The 23,464-nt window shown below is 36.4% G+C and overlaps 2 protein-coding genes across 2 annotated transcripts in view; one reads left to right on the top strand and one right to left on the bottom strand.

Annotated features, from left to right (window-relative positions):
• The window catches only part of LOC6049904 (transport and Golgi organization protein 2), a 68,389-nt gene that overhangs the window by 1,587 nt on the left and 43,338 nt on the right, over nucleotides 1-23,464 (top strand). The gene's annotated exons all lie outside the window — the stretch shown is intronic.
• LOC6049906 lies at nucleotides 1,388-21,954 on the bottom strand. Its single transcript, XM_038263051.1, has 4 exons — nucleotides 21,574-21,954; nucleotides 2,669-3,317; nucleotides 2,357-2,609; nucleotides 1,388-2,285 (listed from the first exon to the last, which is right to left on the bottom strand). Exons 1-4 carry the CDS (start codon nucleotides 21,783-21,785, stop codon nucleotides 2,098-2,100), a joined length of 1,302 nt encoding a protein of 433 aa, XP_038118979.1. The 5' UTR covers nucleotides 21,786-21,954; the 3' UTR covers nucleotides 1,388-2,097.

Here is a 23,464-nt window from a genome sequence, read left to right as displayed (position 1 = left end):
TAACATGTTTAACAAATCAACTTTATAACTAATTTCTTTTGATAGGGTTCGCAGACCTACAATATTTCTAGCTCATCGGCAAGGTCTGATAAAAAAAACCTAACCAACGATAGTTCGCATGGAAGATTCAGACAATATTTCTATCACAATATCTGAAGTCCGGCCTCCAAAAAGTATATAAATAACACTTAAGTGCTAATAACTTTTGATAGGGTTGCCAGATCGTCGATGTTTTAGGCTCATTTGAAAGGTCTTTCGATTATCTAACTAATGATCATCACGGACATCATTTTTATTGAAATATCTGAGATCCGGCCTACAAAAACTGTATAAATAACACTTAAGTGCTAATAACTTTTGATAGGGTTGTCAGATCTTCGATTGTTTCATTGGAAAGGTCTTTTTAATACCTTTCTGAAAATGTATAACATGATAGGTTTTCTTACAAAACCACCCTTTTTACAATCTTCCGGACTTACGCCAAAATTGTTTTTTTAGCATAACTTTTGAAGTACTTCACTAAACGTGCTGATTTTAAAAAGAGACCTATGGGACCCCAAAACAGATCGAATGAGACTAATACGGTCGAAATCCGTTCATCCAGTCCGGAGATAATCGAGTGACAATTTTTTTGTCCACCCACCTACACACATCCACACCAGGCTTGCCACACGTACAGATATTTTTGGCACAGACCAAACACTCAATCAAGTATAACTTTAAAGAAAAACATTTTTATCAAAAACTAAACAAGTAAAAAGATGCAAAAAATGTTTATCTTTTTAGTGCAGTTTACAAAAACTACTCAAGTGTATTTAAACTGTAAAAATAATTAGTTCGAGTGTTTGGTAATAGATTCCCAAAAAAGTGTCCACGTGGTTTATAGATGGTCCCTTAAAGAAAAATCTCTCACAAAAATCATAAGGATTAGCTTATAACCGAAAAAAAACCAGAACTCGAGGAAATTAGAAAAAAAATGCACTGCTTATGTTTGAAAGAATGTCAATAATTGCTGTATCACAGACATTTAGTACAGCGAATTTTTGAAAACTAGAACAAAAATATTCAAGGACTCTTCTTGTTTCAAACAATATGAAAGTTCAGAGAAATATATCTCTTCGAAAAAACATTAATCACTTTTAAGTTTTTGCCCGTTATATTTTAGACAATTTCAAAAATATAACCGAAAAAAATGGCAGGGAAATTCACATATTTCACAAGCAATTTTAAAATAATTATAAGCTTGAAACTCTGATAAAAAGTGCCCTAGATTTTCTATTGAATCTTCATTCCCCCTCCAAGAATGGCCAAGTACCCCTTTTGGGGGGAATTCCTCACCTGTTGAGAAACACTATGGTTAGGATTTTGAATTAAAACAAGAAACACGTTTACAATTTATATTCTATATTTAGCATTTCTTAAAAATGTAACTTATTATAAAATGCAACGTATTTTTTGGAAAAAGTCTTCTAGGTAAGGGACCATCCAAATCTCGACACCCTCCCCTCTAAAGCGTTCACGTAGTTTATGGATGGCCCCTAAACATTTACGTATGAAAAGTGTTCATTATAGTGCATAATTTGCTTACCCTAGCTAATTGAACAGATGCCTCAAAGTCTCTCAACTACATCAGTGTGTGCGCTATTTGGTTAGGTGAGTATCCCAGTGTGTATTTTTGTAAACTTTTTCAATGTAATAACATTTGCAACTCAATATATTGTTTTGCTTTGTACGCGCCTCAAGCTACACGCTACTCCGAATTGTACAACCGAATCACTAAAATGTGATGACTTAAACTGGCCAATTACGATTCGTAATTTATACTTTTATGTGTTAAATTTAATCAATGTAAAACCCGCCGTCGCAGCTTACCCCCTAGAATCCCTGTCGGTGTGAAAAAGTGTATTTGTGAACTTTCTTATTCGTAACGTCTAATACCAGTTTGATATGCCTTGTTTTTCAACCAATCGTGATCTGTTGGTTAGAGGTTTGACCTGTTAACTTTAAAGTTGGTTTTGCTTATTTCAACAATACTGTCTAAGTACTTTTACAATCTAAAACATTTTTTTATGAATAGGGGTTGTAAAAAGATAATTACTACAGATAACCCAGCCGAACCATGTCCCGGCAAACGCCGGTCATGCGCTTGATGTAGGCCGGATTTTTCAGCATGTCTTTCGCGTACTTGTCCAGGTCGACCAGTTCCGACGTTTGCAGAATGGCGGAAATGTCCGGCAGGTCCTTTTCCACGCAGCACGTGCTGTGGAGCGTCATCAGGGCCATTCCTAAAAAAAAAATACAAGAAGAAACATGTTTATTCAAATTGAACTCGCAGTGGAGACGCGCGGTGCCTTACCGAATCCGAAGCGGGAAAACTTTTTCAGGTGCTTCTGGAGCGTCTCGAACGGGAACAGCCGCTGGCCATCGCTGCCGAGTTCGTCGATTCGCTCGACCAGCGTCTCGTGGTACTTTCGCAGAAGCTCCGGAAGGCGTCGCCGCAGTTCGGTGTCCGTGCAGCAAAAGATAAAGTAGGACAGGTCAATGACCGGTGTGCCACACCGGGAAACCTGCCAGTCCAGGAACTTGAGCTCCTTCGGGTGTTGTTTAGACTACAAAAAAAAAAAAATACAATTAAGCTTACTCATAGGATCTATGCGACGCAACTCACCTTCTGTCGGTACAAAATGTTGCTGATCCAGCAGTCTCCGTGGCAAATCACCCCATCCTCCCGATTCTCCACGCAGTCCACCATCGACGGACCGTACTCGTCGCGGAAGCGCGCCAACCTCCTGGTGACCGCCTCGTCCCCCTTGGCCGGACTGTGCTCCAAAGTTCGCATCGCGTAATCCAACTGCCGCTTCAGGAAGCCCTCGAACGAGTTGTGCAGCGGCGCCACGAAGATCGTCTCCTGCAGTTGGCCAACGATCTTGTCGAAAATGTCCGGCGCCTGGTCCTTCATGGCGAACGAAATGGCGTGAAACTCCGCCAACCGGACCAAAATTCCGGCCACGTGCTCGTACCCCAGCGGTTCGGTTCGCTCAAAGTTGCGGAAACCCTGCGCGGCCAAGTCCTCCTGCAGGACAAACTCCTGGCCCTCGGTGCACTCCGACGCGATGACCGTGGGGTAGTGCGTGAACGAGCGGGACGGTTTGAGGCCGCGGGTTTGCTGGAACTTCTCGAACGTTGGCAGCACGATGTCGAAGATGTACTTTTCGCGCTGAAAGTGCGCCGAGCTGTTGTAGAGACTGCGCCGCAGCTGGCTCGTCGGGGCCACCTTGGCGATGACGCTGATCGTCTTTGGCAGGGTCGTGATGGGACTGTTGGGAGATGAGATAAAAATATGTTTGAAAAATTTCAGTACATTTTTATGTGCTCTTGAAATCGAGTATTCAAACTGTTATTTCGCTTCGTCCCAATTAACGGTACGGTATTATTTGCCCTAAGAAGCCTCTTTAACTTTTGACCCTTAAGCTTAAATTGACTTATCAGAAAATAAAAATACAGTCGACTCTCTGGCTGTCGATCTTCTCGATATCAATAATGCTCCATGTACCGATAAATTCTTCAGTCCCTTCAAACTGCATACTTCGATTGTCTTTATTCCTCGATATTTTCTCTTGCTTGAAGGATCTTTTCCTCGACGGTCCCTTGAATTCTATTTGCTTTAAATATCTATTCCGGTTGTCAATAATTTTACTTTCTCATGGCTTGCATAGACATTTTTCTTTGAGAAACGAAGCACCCTTCAATGTTTGACATTTATTTGTTTTTGTTTGCTGGACGTTGCCATGATTCTTTCCTATAGCTGGGCAGCAAGAAAAACAAATTTCAATCGAGTCTTCATTTTGCATCGTTCTGTAAACTGATGATTCTCTTCCTCGACGGTCCCTTGGATATTGACAACCAGAGAGTCGACTGTATTTGTTTTTCAGAGCTCTAAAAGTGCTCCGAACAACACATTTCTCTAAAATTTAACCCTAAATTGCTACGATAAAAAAAAAACAGATTTTTGAAGATTTGCTCAGATGCTTTCTCTAAATTTGGTCGTAGAAGGCGTAGATTACGAGATAAACTTTTGGTGGCTTCGACAAAGTTGCTTGGATTGGCAAGCTCAACAACTTTCTCGAAGACAAAAAAAAATCGCAAAAACCACCCTAGTTTTGAACCAAAAGTTGCCCTTTTTCATTTGAAACAACTCTTCTGAAGACACCAAAGCTCCAAAACATCACCATTTTTCGGAAAATCAATTTTCCACTTGATTTTGCGTTCTGGACCACTGTGCAATGCAAAATAAATGAAACTTTGATGAAATTCTAATCATTCTAATTGGATCTTGAATCCAATTTTTTAATTCAAGGCCAACATTTGATGTAGGCAATACTTTGCATTTTAAGCCCTTTCCAAATAATAGTATCAAATTTAAAAGAATGAGATTTTTTTATTTAGGAAATCAGACAATTTTATGTATTTTAATTTTTTTAAGCTATGAAAATACGATCAAAAGTTGTGGAGACATCAGCATTTCGTCGTGATCGGGATATCTTGTCGCACGTCGCTTTTTGACGTTCCGAGAAAAACATATTAAGACATTTCGTCTGTTGTGTGCTATCTTGTGATTTAGTAATCGAGATAATCGAGATTCGAGATTTTTAAAGTTTGATGATACATTTTTTTTCAAAACTATGAATAATAATTTCAACTAATTTGGTTACACCAATTAAAAGATACAGTAAATTATGTAAACAAAAATCTAAAAAGCACGTGTCACAACGGTGTTTCGAAAGTAAAACTAAAATAGGCTTAAATCAAAAGTTTAACCGACTTAATCAGTATCATCTCAAAAACAAAAGATTGCATTGCCTTAAGAAACATAAAATTGTGAAAAACAAGAAAATTTTCCACATTTTTCAACAACATGTATGACGTGCACGACCATTTTGATGATAAATGTCACAAGTGCACAGCTAAAAAGTAGTAATCCAGCTGCGTGAAAAAGGCCTGGGTGTAAAATAAATATTGCATTATTTTATGCAATTTTATGTGATTATACACCCTGAATTATGTAGCCCATCAGTATGGGAAACCTGCTTGACCAAAATGTCAAGCTCATATATGCGTTTATCCGTTCAGCATTGCATCGGTCTGATGGCCGAGTGGGCTAAGGCGCCAGTCCGTACTGTCGGTGCTGGGTTTGAATCCCGTCGGGTGCAACTTTTTTTTGTGTTTGCAAAAATTGTACATGCAGTGTATAATATAAAGTGTTTATTTTGACGAAGGTGATTGTGGCATTCTAGATTAGCCGTGTAATGGCTAAATTAGTGTTGAGTTTAGGTAAACACGGTGAAGCGTGTGAGCGGTCGTGTGAGTCAGTCTGTGTACGAAGATGGTGGAATAAAGCGGTGCATTGTAAACCGCAATAAATGTGTTTTACTTTAAACTTGAGGATATCACATTGGCGATCCTGCCATGATGATTTTCCCTTATTTTGTGGAGAAAAGTTGTGAGAAAAGTAGTGTGATATTGTGTTTTTTTGTGAAAAGGAATAAATTTGTAGATTTTGCACGCGTGGAGTTTGTTTTGTTTTTGTTTGGTTGGAGGAGCTTTTGGGTTAACCCAGTGCGCGAGTAGAGTCCGACAAGAGCCCGACGTTGACGAGGCATCGTCGGTCGAATTCCATTCGGTGAATAATAATGAGTGGTTGCGGAGGAGGAAAGCATTTATAACCGGTAAAAGCCGTGTCGAACTGTGTCTGGTAGTAGTGAAGGAAGCTTTAGGAGTCTGCGCTTGAGGAGGTGAACGAGTAAAATAAACAACTGTGAGTAGAGTGATTAAAGCTAAGGAGTGGAAAGAGGTTTTAGGTAATTGAGCTGGGAGTTGTTTTATTGTGGTTTAGTATTGTACGGTCAGTTCCTTACTGGACTCGGTCTTTGGTAATGGCTGTCGAAATAGGCGGCGTGCCAGATAAGGGCAAAAAAAAAAATGTCAAAACATCTTCCACCTCACTTCGAGTCACCATCCAGCTGCAGCAGTGTTGAGAAACAAACGAAGCACGCGGTTGCATGATGGCGGCATCGAGGCAACCCTAGGGGTGTTCATGTTGTTAAAAAAATAAAAAAATAAAACAATATTAAAAAAATATATATTTTAGCTGAATTAAAAAATTTCAAGAACAATCGAACAATTATTACTGATGTTGGAGAAGTGGTTTAATACAAAAATTTTAATTCATAATTTATCTGTGAATTGAACGTTTTCAGACCAAATGGGAATCCCTAGGCCTGTCCATTACCGATTCCAAGGACCGTGAGAAAATGCAAAAAAAAGCTAAATCCACTATATTATGAGCAATAATGATAAAATAATTGTTTTGTATTTTAAACATTATTTACCGGTCAAGATGAACAATTCCAAAGAATGGCATGTTAAACGTAATATGTAATTTATTGTTGTATTGGATACGGAAACCTGTTTAGTGTGCATTTCAGATCAAGGAAAAACTGAGTCAAGGATTATAGGACGTTGATATTTATGAACTTTTGATGCCAATTTTGATGGTAAATGATACAATAGAAAATCAAATAATAAATTCATGATATCAGAATAATTAGCAGTCTTGGCAGAAGTTAATTAAGCATATTGGCGACGAAGCAGTATTAAAAGTTAAAGTTTAGACACTGATCAATTTATATACATTTTGAAAATGAGAAATGGAGCGAGTGTGACTGATTTAAAAAAATATGTTGCGATTTGTGCTGACGTGTTTTGGAAGAAATATATAGAACAATATTTAGAAATAAGAAATAGATTTGCTTCGACTTTTATTTATTCAATCTCAGAAATGGAAAAAAATAATGGCTTATGTTGTTTTTAACAGCAACGGCAAGCAGCTGAGAGGTACGATTCATTGAAAGTTAGTATGCAAGGAAAACTCAGTAAAATTAAATAGTAGGAACCTAAAAAGAGATTTTTTTACTTTTTACATTGTTAATCAATAAATATGAAAGAGTCACAATAATAATTGCGTCAAGTTGTTGGATTACAGGTTCATTTAAAAATAGTTTATAATGTTTTCTATCTTCGAATAAAAGATAAAAGTATTCCAATTGTTCTGGTTAAGTAATGTATTAATTACCGATTCGTTTAGATTCGATGGAATAACTATAAGAACACTAAATGGGCTGAAGGTACAGTTCGATTGTATTACTTAAGGAAGTTTCACAAGAAAGCACAGACAAAGCATGGAAGAAAGCCAAGAGATATCGTTAAAAACCATGTTTTTCGAGTTTTAATGCAGTTAGATTGTATACACGATCATTCGTTTCAGTTTTGCCTATATGAGTTTTAGGTAGTTGAGTCAAGTTGGACCAATTTCCAACTATATCCAAAGTGTTTTTGAAAGTTAAGAATGGAAGTCTTGGTCGAAAAAAATGCAATGAGTCGGGTTAGGCCCATGACCAGCAAACAAAGAGTTGAAAAAAGTGGATTCAGCCCATAACCTTCTTAAAAAAAGAAGAGTTGCTGACAGTTGAGCCGGGTTCAGCCTATGACCAACTTAAACTAACGTGTTTGGAAAAAGATGGCGGGTTTAGCCCATGGCCAGCGAAAGCCAAAAGTGTTGAGTCGGGTTTAGCCCAAGACCAACTTCAAACTAAAGTGTGTTTGGAAAAAGGAGTCGGGTTTAGCCCGTGACCTTCTAAAAAAAAGAGGGTTGCTGACAGTTGAGCCGGGTTTAGCCCATGACCAACTTAAACTAACGTGTTTGGAAAAAGATGGCGGGTTTAGCCCATGGCCAGCGAAAGCCAAAAGTGTTGAGTCGGGTTTAGCCCAAGACCAACTTCAAACTAAAGTGTGTTTGGAAAAAGGAGTCGGGTTTAGCCCGTGACCTTCTAAAAAAAAAAGAGAAGAGTTGCTGACAGTTGAGCCGGGTTTAGCCCATGACCAACTTAAACTAACGTGTTTGGAAAAAAAGATGGTGGGTTAAGTCCATGGCCAGCGGAAGCCAAAAGATATGAGATGATTTTAGCCAAAGGTTAACAGATGTAGAAAGTGTTATGGAAAAATGAAGCTGGTTAATCTTATGTCCAAATATCTTAATCTTGAAGTGATTCTTCAAGTTAGTCGTTATATTTAAAGTTAATAATAAATCAGGACACTGATTCGGTTGAAATCAAGATAAACAAATAAAATCACCCTATGGTACCTGTACAGAAAAAAAACAAATTGAATGAAAAAAAAAACATATGTATATTAAAAAAATAACTTGAGAAACAGAAGTAAGTTTTTCGTGAAAAAAAAACTTGATGGATAATATGGTTTTATATTACAGAGAAGTATTGATTGTACAAAACAGAATATATCTTAAAAGTGTTCCAAATGGATTGTGACGTAATCACAATTGGGTCCTAAAATTAAGCTTTGATAGAGTTATCTACGTGCGCTTGTATTCTATACGTATTGTATTCTGTTTTCTGAACGTACACGGAAAAAAGTGAGGTTAAATTTTAGATAAAATAGTTAAATAGTTGATCTATCGAAAAATAAATGTCTTGCTAAAGTAGTAAAGTAAAAAAAAAGGGTTTATAAATGGTTTTAAGCGTGTCTTTTTACCATTGGAAATAAACATTTTCATTGGGCTTTAGGACCCTATTGACAGTACCATTGAAACGTAAGGCAAATAAATGGCTCACATGATAGGGAGACGGTTACACGTTGCTTTCAACATTTTCGGAAAAAGGCGAGACGTGGTACCTGAGTTTGGCTCTATTGTGAATTAATAATAACGATAAAGAAGAGTTTTTATTATTGGTCGGGTAGAAGCAGGAGCTAGTGGAAGATAAATAGCAAATTGTCCTGTCTCGGAAGAGTCGCTGTTAAGCAGTTGGACTAACAATCCAAAGGTCGTTAGTTTGAATCCCGGGGTGGATGGGAGAATAGGTTTAAAAAGAAGATTGCAAGTGCCTCAACAATCAAACCTTCGGACATCTGGTTTCGCGTAGGAATCTCGGAATAAAGAACGCCAAGTTAATGCTGTTGAGCGAACAACCTCGTTTTTTTTAAATTGAAATTTCTATAATGTAGGAATTTGGACATCATTTCACTTGTACCTGGATGAATATGTCAATTTGAAAATAAAAACGATAGTTCTTTGTTAGTTTAAAATGTAACTGATTTACTAGTTTCCCACAAGGAAAACACCCTTTGAAGAGTATGGGTGCTGGCATTTGCAACGCGGATTCAATTCAATTTTTAACATACTATAAGTCGCCTTCCCAAAGGTGCCGTGATAAGGTTTAGGTCGTGATAATGCGCTACCTTCCAGTCGACTTCAGATAATGATTACAATTAAACATAGGATAGTTATTTTTGTACGGGATGTTAAAGATAGCACTAGAAAAAGTTATTAAAATGCTATGTTCATTTAACTCTATGGTAAATGTATAATTTGAAGAAATATAAAATAAACTGTTCGTGGGTAAGGCTGATCAAAGTAAACAAAAGGAATGAGGGAAAAACATGCAAACTAGGACTAGCGATTTGCAGTTATTAACAAGATGCAAATATTGCAGGAAAATTATGAAATATGTTTTGTACTTTATGTTATAACCACGGTTCGGTTAATATTATGTATTTGTTTGTGGGTGGCTTTTCTCTGTCTTTTTTCTCGTTTGTTTTCTTTTTTTTTTCTTTTCAGCGGTAGCAGAGGAAGAGGGAAGAACGGAAAGAACAACCGTTTGAAATTCAAAAGACTAATGATACCGGAGGGACCGAACGCTGTGTACTTCACTTCTACGATACAATTCAGCGAGGACTTAGATTTAAGAGTTTTTAAGTTATCTTTCATTCATAATTTATCGAAGGGGAGGATGTGGCATTCTAGATTAGCCGTGTAATGGCTAAATTAGTGTTGAGTTTAGGTAAACACGGTGAAGCGTGTGAGCGGTCGAGTGAGTCAGTCTGTGTACGAAGATGGTGGAATAAAGCGGTGCATTGTAAACCGCAATAAATGTGTTTTACTTTAAACTTGAGGATATCACAGTGATGTGCATGGTTTTGCATGCGATTTTACCATCGGATTTATTGCTGTGTTTGTATTGCGATATCCGGGAAACGGAAGTAATATTACATAACAAATTGTGTAAAAATGTGAACCTGGTGAATATTCATCAAAAACTGTTGAATATTCACCAATTCCTGATGTAATATTATCCTTTTCACTCAGATCTTTTCAAACACGCACGAAGCAAAATGATCATCGTTCGGTCAAAACGTTCATCGTTCGATCAAAAAGTTCATCGTTTGTGCAAAACGAGAGAGAATTGAGAGAAAAATTACCATTTCTGGTAACTCTTCGCTCAATTCTCTCCCATTTATCATCGAATTCCTTCATTTTCTTGACATTCGCGTCCTACTTCCAACTCCCTGATTCCTGTTTGTGTCATTTTACATGCATTCGAGTTCATCGCTCATCAATTTGAGTTCATTGTAAGTGCTCGTTTGAAAACCTACCAATGAAATCGAGAATATTACACATTTTTTTCGACACAAATCTATCACTATTTCCTGATGAATATTACTATCATTTTTTTTCTGTGTAGCAAAACGTCCTCATTAACTCATTTTCGACAGAAATGGTCCATGTCACAAGAGAGCACACAGCAGACGATTTAACATTAAAGAAACAAAAATAGGAGCTGAAATATAGACAATAACAAAATTTTCTTTAAGTTTTTGTACTATTCTGTACATTGTCCCTAAAAATTGGTTGGTTGGTTGCCGGAGTCCCAAGTTACGATTAAAATGTTTACGGTAGTCGGGCATTCACATGTGAAAGTTGTCACATGTTTTAAATAAGGCCGTTGCAAATGGTTTCCACATTTTAATGAAAAAAGTAGTGTAAAATGCATTATACACCTAGGTCCAGTCGTTTTGCCATCATTAATTTCCATAATATCTAAGTAGTGACGAAAACTTTTTTTTTCGAAAAATATTTTTTTTGCCGTGCTGTAAATATGATTATCAATGCAGAAAAATGCGTTTTAGATTGTTTTCAGTTGATTAGACTACTATTTTCATGAAAATTTGGAAGTTTTTTGGAATTTTTTTTGCCCCCTGATTTTTCAGACCAATTTTGAAGGGGGGGGGATGGGAGGGCGACATAATCTTTGAGAAATATTTGCAACGGTCTAATATTATTTTAAATATTATGTTCGAAATTCAGCCATATTTGAGATTTTTTAAAAGAATTGGATAAAAAGCTGAAATTTGTGTTAATATAAGTTTAATGTTTTTAGTTTTTGAAACATTATTTTTTTTACAGATTCCTAGCATGCTAAATATGAAAATCAATGCAGAAAAATGCATTTTAGAATGTTTTAGGTTGATTGGACCTCTATTTACATTCAAAAAAATATGAAGATGTTTGAAAACATTTTTTTATCCCCTGATTTTTGGACCAATTAAGAAGAGGGTTGTGGGCAGGGATGGAATAATCGCAAAACAATCAGTTTGGCTTGCAAACTTTCTTCACCCGCGAAAGAGAGAGGAAGCAAATCACGCAAAAGAAAAACGCTCCCGAAATTCTCAAAAAAAAAAAACAATCAGCTGATGATTTTTTGTGAATTTCCTAGTCAGCACCACTTAAAATTGTTTATTTCACTTTGTTTACACACATTGCCCATCTACAAAATGTAACAGGTCATTTTTCGACGTGTGACGTTACACTTGCAAGTGTAGTAGTGAAAAGGATGTTCCGCCGAATAATCAAGATGATTTTTTCTCTTGATGAACATCCAATGATTTTCTTTTGATGATGATTATTCCATCTGATTTCATTTAAAATTACGTTGTTATTTTGAAATTTGTCAAAAATATATTTTTTTCCCCTAATTTTTCGGAACGGAATTTAAGAATTCGCAAAACAACTAGGAACAAACAAATCTGTTTTGTTGCCTTGCAATTAAAAAAAATGCATCCAAAACAATCTTCCACTTCCTAACTTCAAGGTCCATGCACTCAATTATTTTAAGTAGGTTAAAATAACTAGCGAAACTAGCACTTTGTCAAACACCCCAAGTCAGCGTATCGTTCCAGCTCATACAAAAAAGAAAAGAAACAAAACAAAACAAATAAACAGTTGCAGCGTGGCGAAACAAAAAGTGCATTTCCCATTCAAGACATCGAATTACCAAAAACACCAAACGGTGGCGGTGGCGTCTCGTGGGGGGGCATCAAATTTCAAAAAAACCTTGCCGAGTTCTGTTGTGTGTATCAACGGACAGAGCGGTCTAGGTGGTCATTTCTTTTTCCTGCTGACCGGTCGGTTTTGGGGGCCCTATTTTGGGTGGTTGATTCGAGGTAGCTTTGTACAAGTTGGCAAATTTTTAAGGTTTGTTGTTTGCAAACAGCTTGTTTGTGTTTTGATGTTTTATTTTGTACCGGCAGGAAGCATTTCAAGCAAACGCCTGTGCGTGGTTGTTTTCAAATGTGAACTTTTTTTAGGCAATTTGCTGAGGATGACTGACAAATACGCATGGGAAAATGGGCAAGAGTGTTGAACTTTGGTCAGCGTAGTTATTTGTTTTTTTTTTATTCAATTAAAACAATTTAAATCTATCACAAAATATTTTAAAAATTTTTATATAAAAGTTTAATTAGTCTTTCATTATTCGATACAGCAGTTAGTCCAGGTCAAGTCATTAAACCCACCAAAATAAGCCAGTCACTACGTGGTGTTGACAGAGGCAAACGGTTTAAGTCAGCTGGGCCGCGTCATCAGCAAGCCACGAGCGCGGGAGAAACTTAACTTCGCTTAGCATAGGTCAGTACCGTGGAAGCCACTAAATCGAGATACTTATCAGAGATCTTCATCCCGGTCGTCGTCATGGAAGCACCCCGCTCTTCGTCCGCACAGTAACGTTATCATAGGGGGGTTTTATTGAGAATGTTATCAAGGTTTAATTTAAGACAAAATTATTGAACAAACAAGCGTCTCCATTGAATTAGTAAAGTTTTGAAATTTCACTGGAGAAGCGTGATAGTTTACGCTTTAAATAACATTAAAAGGCTTTGTTATTTCACCTCATTGAATAACCCCCACATCAAAATATCGCACCCCAAAATTTCCATACCACTTGTCCGTCCACGTGATCCGGTTTCCAAAACCCTGTCGAATTGGTCAAATTGGCACCGTATTAATCGCACACGCATACGCACTTAATTGCAACAACCTGACGGACTGACTCGCGCCGGGGTAGGTTGGAAAGTTTTTTTTTTTTTCAGGTGACTCTGGTCACGTCGGTCGAATTCGGCAAAAGAGTTCATTGACCGGCGGCGAGCGCACCTCAGGTATTGAGACTAGGTTGAACCTTTCTTTTGGCCATACATGAGCTGATTCAATAGGCATCATCACGTACTTCTTTTTGGAGGTGCAGTGCAAGGCACGTAGGGTTAAGTAACCACCCAGAAACGTTGGGAAAAATTGATGGGTTTGGACAGCTGAAATTTTACAGAAAATCTCAATGAAATCAGTTGAAAATAGAGGGTGACGAGCGGGAATTCCCGGGAAAAATTTCCTGGGAAATCGACCATTTTTGGACCTCTCGATTCCTGGGAAATTTGGTCGAGACTCCCGGGAAATTTTATACTTATAAATTTCGAAGCAAAATATACATAAACTAATCCGAAAAACATTTGAAAATTTCTAAATTATTTAAAACATTTGATTTGAACAATAAACCAAATTAAAAAAAATCGAATAAATCAATGCCTCTCTTATCTTCTTATCCAGAAAGTGTAAGTTTTAACTTGTCAAAAATTTCAATAACTATAATTGAGAGGACAAAAAAATCCTAAAAGCATACTTAGCAGTCACACCCCAGAAATGAAAACTAAAGTATTCTAAATATTATTTTTATTTATTATTCCTAAGAGGGTTTCAACTTCCGTATACTCTCTTGAGAATAGCAATTCTCCTTATCTAGTTTTAGTAAGTTAATTTCGCTTTACCAAGGTAATTTCGCATCAACCTCAATATTAAATAATATTTTGGAAAAAAAAACCCTCTGACAATCTTTGTAAAGTTTAAGTCCGCCAATTGTGAATATTCGAGTTTTTTTCTGCTAACTGATATTTCTTCAATAAATACTTACAACTTTAAATTGTTTTGTTGAGTCGTTATTTATCATATTGCGAAAATCCCGATACTGGGAAATTGTGTATAAGCTATTTTTTACTTTATAAAAATCTAATAACAAATTCATACAAAAAGTTTGTGCAACTTTTGAAAAAATCACTGGGAGTGAAGAGTCGCAAATATTAAAAAAAATCTCCCAAATAGCTCAAGAAACGATCTTGTTTTTGCAGATTCTGAAACAAAATCTAAAGGAAGAAATAGTAATAATAATGAGTAAAAATAATGAGGCTACCTCAATTAACGTTTCATTGAAGAAGTATTAATTAATTGTTTTTGAATTTTAGCTGAAAAGAAACAAATTTATTACCTTTCTTTTAAAATTATTGGCACTATTGTCATAGTTAAAAAACTCCCGGGTCCCGGGAATTCCCGGGAAATGACCAAATTCAACTCTCGATTCCCGGGAAATTGAAAATCTCGAAAATCGTCACCCTCTAGTTGAAAATCATGCGCACCCATGTTTATCTATTTATTGCCGAAATTTATAGTTTTATTCATTTGCAGCAATTTCACTAAAATTCAATTCAGCCGATTGTAGCATGTTTAAAGAGCCCAAATCTATCATACCTCGAAGGCTCTCAAGCGTTTACTGACATCAACTTCAAAATGGTCGAGTTGTGAAATCAACCTTTAATCTAACTCCAAGATGCAGTAAAACAAATCGACCACGACAGTATAATAATCAAATTGCAATGCAACGTGGAAAATAAGCAGCATGTGACCGGGCAATAAATGCCCCCAAAATATCACACACACACACGCGCGCACACACCCGTCTGGGGAAAAAGTGGGTTTCCAGAGCTTTAAGCAGCACACTCCGTACAGGACCATCGATTATGTTTTCGATGCAGTCAAAACAATTGACCTGCTGCATGGAGAGAAAGAAAGTGTCATCGCCAGAATGAGTTTAAACTTTGAGATGTTTTGATTAAGTAGAAATATTTTAAAGTGTGTTATTAATCGAGATTGCGAGATTCCTACTCGAAACTAGGCGTCCGATGGCTTGATTGTTGAGGCAATTGCAAACCTCTTTTTACACCTTAGCCTCCATCCACGCCGGGATTCGAACTGACGACCTTTTGATTGTGAGTCCAACTGCCTACCAGCGACTCCACCGAGGCAGGACCCAGGGAGACGACTCCTACACCTGGATTGAGCTAACGATCTAACTTTCTAGGTTAGACCGGGGCCAACATTTGCTTCCCCGTCCGACGGAAGGCGTGGTCAGACAAATCTTGTCTCGAAAAATGCCACCGGGGCCGTCTGAGATCGAACCTAAGCCGACTGGGTGAGAGGCAACCACGCTTACCCCTACACCACGGTTCCCGGCCAGGATCTAGCAGGATTACCTATCACTATTATTTTTTTTTTTTTTTTTTGATAATTAAAACCTCTTTTTAAACAATTTTCTCTTCAGACTCTACCAAAATTTAGGGAAAAATAAAATTTCAAGGTAGAGGTGGGCCACTCATTTTCGCTCGCTCGTTAAAATGAGCGGCTCCTTTGGACTGTTCTTTCGCTCTTTTTCTAAATTTTGATGAAAATGCATTTTTATAGAATGGTGTGTTTTGCCTTCCTCAGTCAGGTAAGGCTATAATCCTGCTCTAAAAATGAACTTTGTATAAAAACGTCGTAGACCCACCTTCATGTATACTTATCGACTCAGAATCGAAAACTGAACAAATGTCTGTGTGTGTGTATGTGTGTGTGTGCATGTGTGTGTGTATGTATGTATGTGACCAACAAACTAGCTCATGTTTCTCGGCACTGGCTGAACCGATTTGACCCGAACCTGTTGCATTCGTCTTGGTTTAGGGTCCCATAGATCGAGTTTTATACAGATTGAAGTTTCGATAAGTAGTTCAAAAGTTATGTATAAAAATGTGTTTTCACATGTATCCGGATCCCACTTAAATGTACAGTATGTAAAAAAAGTATTTACACCCCTTGGGCACTATGCACATTTTGTGATGAAACATGCAAACAATTTAATGTTGACATAAACCTAGTACTACGTTTTGTTCAGAAACTCATGCCGAACATTTTGCTGCAAAAAGCTCATGAAAATATGTTTTCTATAAAAAGTTATATAACAAATACTATTACGAAAATAAAAAAGGTGCAAAAAAAGTTTGTACACCTTTCGAAAAATTAACATAAATAAAGTTATTTGTTGACAAATCACCATAAATCCAGTCTCCCAACTCCAAATAGGCATCCTTGACTAATTAAAAAAATAATTTGGATTGAATATAAAGTTTACAAACTAGTTAATATAAAAGTTTATATAACTCTGGAAATTCTATGTAAAACTTATCTAAACTTAATTTTGCAAACTTTCAATTTAACTAAATGTCAATATATTACCATAGAATTGCTAAATAAACATTCTGGAGTGGGTATAACACCGTTTTGGGGGTCTATGTATCGCTAGAACAGATTTTTCGCTGGAATTTCGTACCAACCCGGAATTACGTCGTCGAAAAATCCGCCGGCATCCGAACCGGTCCACAATTAACAAGTCAACCTATGTGGCATCGGAAAGGGCATAAAATTTCCGATCTTTTGATACCCAGACATCTAGGTTTTCTATAAAACCAACGTTTTTAAATACCTAGGCAAAAACGTTGTTATGGTTTCGTTTGAGCAATCTGCCAAAATGTATGGAATTTCGTAATTTTTGTTTTCGTGGATCAAACTTACTTTTTGCCCAGGTATTTAAAAACGTGGGTTTTATAGAAAACCTAGATGTATGGGTATCAAAAGATCGGAAATTTTATGCCCTTTCCGATGCCACATAGGTTAACTTGTGAATTGTGGACCGGTTCGGATGCCGGCGGATTTTTCGACGACGTAATTCCAGGTTGGTACGAAATTCCAACGAAAAATCTATTCTAGCGATACAAAGACCCCCAAAACGGTGTTATACCCACTCCAAAATGTTTATTTAGCAATTCTATGGTAATATATTGACATTTAGTTAAATTGAAAGTTTGCAAAATTAAGTTTAGATAAGTTTTATATAGAATTTCCAGAGTTTTATAAACTTTTATACTAAGTAATTAGTAAACTTTATATTCAATCCAAATTATTTTTTTAATCAGTCAAGGATGCCTATTTGGAGTTGGGAGACTGGATTTATGGTGATTTGTCAACAAATAACTTTATTTATGTTAATTTTTCGAAAGGTGTACAAACTTTTTTTGCACCTTTTTTATTTTCGTAACAGTATTTGTTATATAACTTTTTATAGAAAACATATTTTCATGAGCTTTTTGCAGCAAAATGTTCGGCATGAGTTTCTGAACAAAACGTAGTACTAGGTTTATGTCAACATTAAATTGTTTACATGTTTCATCACAAAATGTGCATAGTGCCCAAGGGGTGTAAATACTTTTTTTACATACTGTATGTAAACTATGTCCGTGTTCATCATCCGACCCATCGTTGGTTAGGTTATCAAAAAACCTTTCCAACGAGTCCAAAACATTGATGATCTGGCAACCCTGTCTCGAGGTATGGCCACTTAAGTGATATTTATGTACTTTTTATTGCGGATCTAAAAAATAGATGAAATTTTTGTACAATTCCATCATATCAGCCATTGTTGTTAATAAGTGAGGAAGGCTCCAACCACATAGGTGAATTAAATTAGTTTTTTTTAAATATATTTTTCATGAGGCTTTTTGAAAAAAAAAAACTAACTTAATCCACCTATGTGGTTGGTGCCTTCCTCACTCTTTTCCAACAATGGGTGATATGTGATATGATAGGTTTGGACACAAATTTCGTCTGATTTCGATAAGTTCCTTTCGATTACCTAACCAACGATGGGTTGGATGGTTGATCCGGACATTGTTTACATACATTTAAGTGAGATCCGGCTACAAAAAAGTACATTAATGTCACTTAAGTGGTTAGAACTCGAGACAGGGTTGCCAGATCTTCAATGTTTTAGACTCGTTGGAAAGGTCTTTCAATTACCTAACTAACGATGTATTACATGATGATGTTTGGTTCAGTTTACTGCCATTTCTTCAACTTCCGAAAATATGCGAAAACACATTTTTATACATAACTTTTGAACTACTTATCGAAACTTCAAACAATTCAATAGCACCGTATGGGACCCTAAACCAAGTCGAATGCGACTGGTTTGGTCAAAATCGGTTCAACCAGCGCTGAGAAAACTGCGTGACATTATTGGTCACATACACACACACATACACACACACACACATACACACAAACATACACACACACATACACACACATACACACACACACATACACACAGACATTTGTTCAGTTTTCGATGCTGAGTAGATATGTATACATCAAGGTGGGTTTTCGAGCTTTAAATAAAAAGATCAATTTCAGAGCAGGATTATAGCCTTACCTCAGTGAGAAAGGCAAAACGTTACTTAATCCACCTTCAGGTGCCTTCCTCACATTCATATAGTACATCGTCACATGTGTATTATCTTGTTACACGAACTATCATTTTACAACATACTTCGAAATTGTATAAGTAACACTTAAGGGCTCATAACTTTTGATAGGGTTATCAGATCTTCGATGTTTAGGCTCATTTTGAAGGTCTTTCAAATACCATTCCAAAAATTATTTAACACGGCGGGTTTTCTTACAAAAACCACCCTTTTTACAATCCTCCGAAGTTTAGCTGAAATCGATTTTTTAGCATAACTTTTGAAGTACTTTTCTAAACTTCATAATATTAGCTAGGGTCTTGTGGGACCCCAAGACGGATCGGATGAGACCAAAACTGCGTATATTTTTCTGAGCACGGACATATACACGCACAGACATTTGTTCAGAATTTGATTCTGAGTCGATAGGTATACGTGAAGGTGAGGAAGGCAAAAACCAAAAACGAGAAAATTCGCTCAACAATAGGTCTTTGCAGTATCTATGTCAAGATTAATACACAAACCTAAACGTTTGAATAATAGGATGTGGAGGGCCAAACTTAAATTTAGGAATTTAGATAAAATTACCCAATTTACGAAATTGCGTTTATTTCTGCTAAAATTAATCAATTGCGCTGATATTTTATTATAAGAAAATATTCTGTGAACTTTTTTCTACATTCTGATTCAATCGATAAAGCCAACAACTGCCAAAGTTTAATCGGAACTAAGATTTATTTTTTCAAAAAAAACTTATGAGCTATTTTGTAGTTTTTTGATAATATTTTCCATGTAGCGAAATGATAATCAGGTAATACTCTAAAAATATGAATACTTTTGAAAGTGGTGTTCTAAAATTGGCATAAAAGTAGTTTATGCAACAAGTTGCAAAAAGAAGATTTTTTCAGCACGTGTCGTACATCGGTGAACCTCGTTGGATAAATACGACAAGTGCTGAAAAAATCAAGGTTTGCAACGAGTTCCATACAACTTTTTTTTTTGCATTTCCGAAAACATCCATTGAGTGAAATTATAAGTCGAATGTTCATGTATTTTGTCAATAAATCGTTTAAATCAAAAAAATGTTGAAAAGTATTACATTTCAAAACTAGTGCTGAACAGTTCAACTTTTCGGCACCCATTTCTGTGCTGAAAAGTAGAACTTTTCAGCATTTGTTTTGCAATGTGTTTCTATTCGATTCTGTTATTTTTAGTAGATAAAAGTAGGCTGTTTCGTTCGTGACAGGAAAAGTAGGAAGTTTCAAGACGGAATTGCAAAAATGCTATTTAGAGCATGCAATAGACATCCCAACGAAATCTTTAGATTCAGCTCCCTTTTTCCTACTTGAGTACTTGAAGAAGTACACTGTTGGACAATTCTGAAAAAATGACAATTTATTAGCATTGAAATATTTGAGATTGAATGTTCAATTCTCAAAAACAAATTTAACACTCAATTTGTTGTAAATTCAGTAAATTTTATTTATAAACTTAAAAATAGACACAAGTTTTAAAATAATTCTATCTTGGAACGGTTTTTTGAAAAGACCAGAATTTCAAAAAGAACTGCTTTTTTTGTACACCTTAATTTCAAGGTAAACACAAATTTTAACCGTATCATGAAACAGGAATAAAAAAAATCAAGTTATTGATGAAATTTTTGGATTTAAATTCTTGTGTTTTATGTGTTCACTATAATTTAAATTTATTTTTTTAATTAACTAAAATGTACTACCCTCAAACCACGATGGTTTGACACTAACTGTTGTCAAAAGAACGGGGTTATTTTTTAGTCACACACACTACTTTTTTACTTTTTATTTTTTTATTTTTCAGACATTATAGAAAGCAATCATCTTTATATTTTTTCACATTTTTCATTTTTCGTACTTTTTCATGTGTAAAAATATAATTTTTTAGGCAAAAAAAAAATTATTGATAGAAATCATTAAAACATTTTTCAAATTTTAAATTTGGGGTCACCGACCGGACATAGCACAACTAGACACTTTTGAAGTTGATGTCAGTAAACGCTTCGGTTTCGTCAAGGTGTGATAAATTTGTGCTTCCTTAACACGCTCCAATCGATGGAAATGAATTTTAGTGAATTTCCTACCAATAAATAAAATTGAAAATATCATGTATAAACGCTATTTAGGACGTGTTTAGGGAGCCCAAATCTATCATAACTTTACGAAACTGAAGCGTTTACGGATTTTAACTTCAAAATTGCCTTTTTTCTGTTGATTGTAAATTTTATTGATTTTTGTCAATTAAAGTCAGTTTTTAAATTAAAATAGTCTTGATTAGTTTTTTAAGTGATTAGTTGAAGTACTGAAAACATTTTTGAACACTCAAGAGAAAAAAATATTTTTTTAAATGATGCTCTTGGGGAGCAGGGGCCTCGACTTTGGTCCGATTTCGACTCCTCGTCTTCAGAATGTGTCGATTCTAAGACTTCCATTGCACTGCCCTATTTTGGTCAAAAGATTTTTTTAACAATTTGCAATCAGGTTTTTTTTGACATAAGGAAAGAATGACCAAAGTTTCATACAACAAAAAACACAGGTTTAATACTGATTTGTTTTGCCAAGTGCTGAATCGTCTCTTTAGTGGTGCATTACGCTCCTAGTTAACGCTCCATGGCCAAATCAATCGCAGTAGCCGGCCGGCATATCGTCTAGGCCGCAAAACCAACCCTAGTTTGAACGGAGACGCATGGTTCACTACGATCAGCTGCACGCGTCTGACGTCGTTATCAGCCGAAAAAAAAGAGCAACTTTGCGCTTTATTCGATTTATCTGTGCGCGGATAACAATTCGTTTTTGTTTGACCGATAAGACCCTCCAGTCACGAGCCGCTGGCTGCTGGTCACAGTTTTTGGGGGGGAGGGTTTCGCAATAAATGCACTTTTCAAACATCAAACATTTTCCGTTAAATCGGCTCACTTACTCATCACTGTTGTTGTTGCGGCAATCGTCCAAATCATCACCGTCTGGCGATATCACGATTCGGTACACGTCCCCGGAGTAACTGTCCCCGTTTCTGGAACCACTGGACACGTCAAACTTGGGCTCCCGCAGCCCTTTGGCCGCGCCATGGTCCTTGATGGCCACAATCACGTTTCGCGGCAGCACTGCCATTGTAACTGCGTTCGGTACCATTTTTAGATTTTTTTTTAAAACTTCTCAAAAAATAAATTTCGCGGAAACAAAAAAAAACCCCACTCACAAAATACGGTTAAACGGTTGCTCCCAAACTACCACCCTTCTTGCGACATGTCTTAACGACTCGCGGTACCATACTGACTGAGATCGCCACAATTTGCCGATATTTAATGGCTAACGGAGCAGGCGGAGGCCCCGAAACTGAACTGTGGAAGGTTTCCCAGGCGCCTCCACCGGCAAAGCTTCTCGCGCCAAAGAGTTGAGAGAGGGAGAGGGAGAGCAACCCTTTCTGGGCGCTGCTCTCCGCGCGCAGTATGCTCTCCTTTAGGGGTGAATTGAGGGAGTGCGAGAGAAACTATGTTGAGCAGGTGAGAGCCATTGAGCAAATTTACGAACTTTGAATCAGGATATGTGTGTGACTCTGCCTGTGAGAGAGTACATAAGCGGCAAAAGCTGCGGAGTTTGTTTTGAATGAATCAACTTTGATTTGGGGGTTTGTTCTAAAATGCTTTAAAAAAATATTGTTAATTATACGCAGTTTACAAATCTGAATCTTACGTAAAATTTGGTAGATAATTTTTAAATCCAAGATGACGGCCAAAATGGCGGGGATGCAATATTGAAAAAATGCATTTTATTTTTTAATAGGCAATCAACAACTCAAATTTGACTAAAATAGTTCTGTTAAAAACAAGAAAATGAAAAAATACGTATTTTTTCGTGTTTCGATTATCCGAAGTCCCATACAAACCTTCGGATAATTGAACTTGGTTAATCGATTAATCTTACAGTACAGCACATTAAAATTTATAAAACCTCAGTAAAGTAAGACTAGAAAGTGATTCCAGAAACAGTTACAATTACTCCTAAAAAGTGTACCGAATCTGGGTTTCACCGGACGGTGATGATTTGCACGATGACCGCAAGAACAATAGGGATGAGTAAGTGAGCCGATTAAAAGGAATATTTGAGGCAAGAAGTGCATTTTTTTGCATTTACATGCAAAACTGTGACATCGGCTCGAGACTGGTGGGTCTTATCAGTCAAACAAGCACGAATCATTGTCCGCACAGCAAAATCGATTAAAGCGCAATGTACTTTCTCTATGTTTCATCATCAATTTTAATTCGACAATCACAACTAAAACACAGCACTTTTTTTCAGTGAATCGATATTTGATTTGGATTTTTTTCGTATAAAATAAAAAAAAATATTTCAACCTTGATTTTTCTGATTTCATTACACCGAATTTGTACACGGCAAAAAATCAGTTCCCAAAATCGAAAACAAGCGTTCATGCAATTGGGAATCACGAACAGAGTGTTCATATTTCTTGGTACGTTTTTCAAGAAGCTTGATACGTAAAAAAATGTTATTTACTTTTTACGAAACGGCCCATTTAATTTTTTAAAGCACTCGACGAAAACTTAGACTATCAATGTCACCCCCAAATGCAAAGTAATAATTTCCAACGCATTTTTTTAAATTCTGTTGAAACAACTTTTTACCAAAAAAAAGTGGATCGGACTTGTGTGGCCTACATGTTTTAAAAATAATAATCAATAATAATAAAATAATAGGTTAGTTTCACCTTTATCAGTTGAAAATACATCAAAAACTACACGGAGAGACCGGCCAGGGCAAATCTAAGAAAATCTTGGTTAATTTAACTAAAA

This window comes from Culex quinquefasciatus, chromosome 3 (assembly GCF_015732765.1).
Source record: "Culex quinquefasciatus strain JHB chromosome 3, VPISU_Cqui_1.0_pri_paternal, whole genome shotgun sequence".
Lineage (NCBI taxonomy): Eukaryota > Metazoa > Arthropoda > Insecta > Diptera > Culicidae > Culex > Culex quinquefasciatus.
This window is presented reverse-complemented; position numbering and strand designations above follow the sequence as displayed.

Coding starts and splice junctions, on each gene's coding strand:
- LOC6049906 (XM_038263051.1), bottom strand. CDS start 21,785: ATGGTACCGAACGCAGTTACAATGGCAGTGCTGCCGCGAAACGTGATT. Junction 3,318..21,573: donor CGCAACAACAACAGTGATGA/GTAAGTGAGCCG, acceptor ATCTCCCAACAG/TCCCATCACGACCCTGCCAA. Junction 2,286..2,356: donor GTTTTCCCGCTTCGGATTCG/GTAAGGCACCGC, acceptor TTTTTTTTTTAG/GAATGGCCCTGATGACGCTC.